Here is a 2,500-nt window from a genome sequence, read left to right as displayed (position 1 = left end):
GAAGATTTTGATTGACGGGGGCTTCTCCTGTAGTCTGATGTTGACATCGTTGGCCGTCACATCGATCCTGGCGATCACCACGTTGTCATGGTTACGGTAGCGCTGCGCAAGCTCCTCCCACAGCGGGAAAAGGGTGCGGCTTTCCTCACTCCACGGTGCATCTGAACCAGGAAGCAAACAGGAAGTATCAGGGGTATAAACAGGAGGAGCCTGAACAGGATGTACAAGACGAGTGACTAGAAAATAGTAGGAGAGTAAACAGGAAGTAGGAAGAGAGTAAACAGGAAATAGGAAAAGATAGATAGACAGATAGATAGATACTTTATTGATCCCCAGGGGAAATTCAAGGTCTCAGCAGCATACATACAACACAAACACATTCTTTAACAGCAGAAAGAGTAATTAAAGTATATAATATAAAAACACAACTAAGCAATAAGGACAGTAGAAGATAAAGAATATGCTAAATATACTAAAATAAAAATTATACTAACACTTAATACAACATATAAAAATATACTAAAATACAAATTACAAAAATACAAATTATACTAACTAACACTTAATCTAAATCAATTCTAAAAACAGTATCCACATAGTGGTGATTAATAAATCAGAGGCGATTGCAATGACTGAGGCAGGGACTGAGCCTGTGATTCTCTGTGCATAGTAAGGTATGGTAAGGTGCTCTGTGTGAATGAGTGTCATGGTGGTAGTGCAATGGTGATAGTGGTCATGGTGATAGTGCAAATGAGTAAGTCAACAGTGCAACAATGCAGAAATAAAGTAAAGTCTATATATCTATATATTTAACTATTTAAGAAAATGTATAAGTGTGGCCACAGTTCGGCTGTGGCATTGAGGGAGGGGTTATGCATATGTGCTAATGTGCTAATATAGCACGCAAACAGTGAGGCAGAAAGACAGTGGTAAAAGTGGCTAGTGGACAGACAGTACCAAACATGGAGGGGGTGAAGAGGCAGACAGACTATGCAGAGAAGTCTATCTCTCTTCCCTTAAGTGAGGCATTGAACAGTTCAATGGCCCTGGGGACAAATTACTTCCTCAGTCTGTCTGTTGTGCAAGGCAGTGAGCGAAGTCTCCAGCTGATCAGGCTCTTCTGCTTAACAATAGTGCTGTGGAGTGGGTGACACTCATTGTCCAATATGTTGATCAGTTTGTTCAGGGTCCTTTTGTCAGATAGTGAAGTGATGCACTCCAGTTCAGCTCCCACTACAGAGCCAGCTTTCCTTACCAGCCTGTCAAGTCGCCCAGCATCCTTCTTCTTTGTGCTTCCTCCCCAACACACCACTGCATAGAAGAGGACGCTGGCAACAACAGACTGATAGAACATCCTGAGGAGCTTACTGCACACATTGAAGGACCGCAGCCTCCTCAGGAAGTACAGCCTGCTCTGCCCTTTCTTGTAGAGTGCATCAGTGTTGGCTGACCAGTCCAGTTTATTGTCCAGGTGGAGACCCAGATACTTGTAGGTGCTAACCACCTCCACATTGACCCCATCAATGTGGACTGGTAGCAGAGTGGGCTTAGACCTGCGGAAATCCACCACCATCTCCTTGGTCTTTGAAGTGTTGAGTTGAAGATGATTGAGTTTGCACCATTGCACAAAGTCCTCCACCAGGCTCCTGTACTCCTCCTCCTGCCCGTTCCTGATACACCCCACAATTGCAGTATCATCAGAAAACTTCTGCATGTGGCATGACTCAGTGTTGTAGCGGAAGTCAGATGTGTACAAGGTGAACAGGACTGGAGAGAGCACAGTTCCCTGTGGCGCTCCGGTGCTGCTGATCACAGTGTCAGAGAGGCAGTTCTTCAGTCTGTAATCCAGGTTACCAGGTGAGCGTCCACACCCATCTGCAAGAGCTTGTCTCCCAATCTGAGGGGCTGGATGGTGTTAAAAGCACTTGAGAAATCAAAGAACATGATTCTCACAGCACTTTTCCCCTTGTCTAGGTGGGAATGTGTCCTGTGTAGAAGATAAGTGATGGCATCGTCCACGCCCACTTTCTCCTGGTAAGCAAACTGTAACGGGTCTAAGTAAACAGGATATAGTAGGAGAGTAAACAGGAAGTAGGAAGAAAGAAAATAGGAAGTGAGTAAACAGGATATAGGAGGAGAGTGAACAGGAAGTGAATAAGCATTAAATTGGAAGAGAGTGAACAAGATGTGAGTAAGCATTAAATAGAAGTGAGTAAACAGGAAGTAGAAAGTTAAAAGGAAGCGGGAGAGAGTGGAGACATCGTAGTGAGCACCAAGGTGTGTGTGTGTGTGTGTGTGTGTGTGTGTGTGTGTGTGTGTAGGTGTGTGTGTGTGTGTGTGTGTGTGTGTGTGTGTGTGTGTGTGTGTGTGTGTGTGTGTGTAGGTGTGTGTGTGTGTGTGTGTGTGTGTGTGTGTGTGTGTGTGTGTGTAGGTGTGTGTGTGTGTGTGTAGGTGTGTGTGTGTGTGTGTGTAGGTGTGTGTGTGTGTGTAGGTGTGTGTG

The 2,500-nt window shown here is 44.8% G+C and overlaps 1 protein-coding gene across 1 annotated transcript in view; it reads right to left on the bottom strand.

Annotated features, from left to right (window-relative positions):
* The window catches only part of LOC143117181 (protein disulfide-isomerase), a 14,693-nt gene that overhangs the window by 2,783 nt on the left and 9,410 nt on the right, over positions 1–2,500 (bottom strand). Inside the window, exon 9 of the mRNA XM_076278741.1 lies at positions 1–161. This exon is cut by the window's left edge and continues 21 nt beyond it. Within this exon, the coding sequence (XP_076134856.1) occupies positions 1–161 (161 nt within the window). The remainder of the gene's footprint in view (positions 162–2,500) is intronic.

This window comes from Alosa pseudoharengus, unplaced genomic scaffold, assembly GCF_046254945.1.
Source record: "Alosa pseudoharengus isolate Yale_2024_CS ecotype anadromous, Long Island Sound unplaced genomic scaffold, YU_APseudo_1.1 YU_APseudo_1.1_scf_1, whole genome shotgun sequence".
NCBI classification, from domain to species: Eukaryota; Metazoa; Chordata; class Actinopteri; order Clupeiformes; family Clupeidae; genus Alosa; species Alosa pseudoharengus.
The sequence above is the reverse complement of the archived record's forward strand: the minus strand, read 5'-3'. Positions and strand labels throughout refer to the sequence as shown.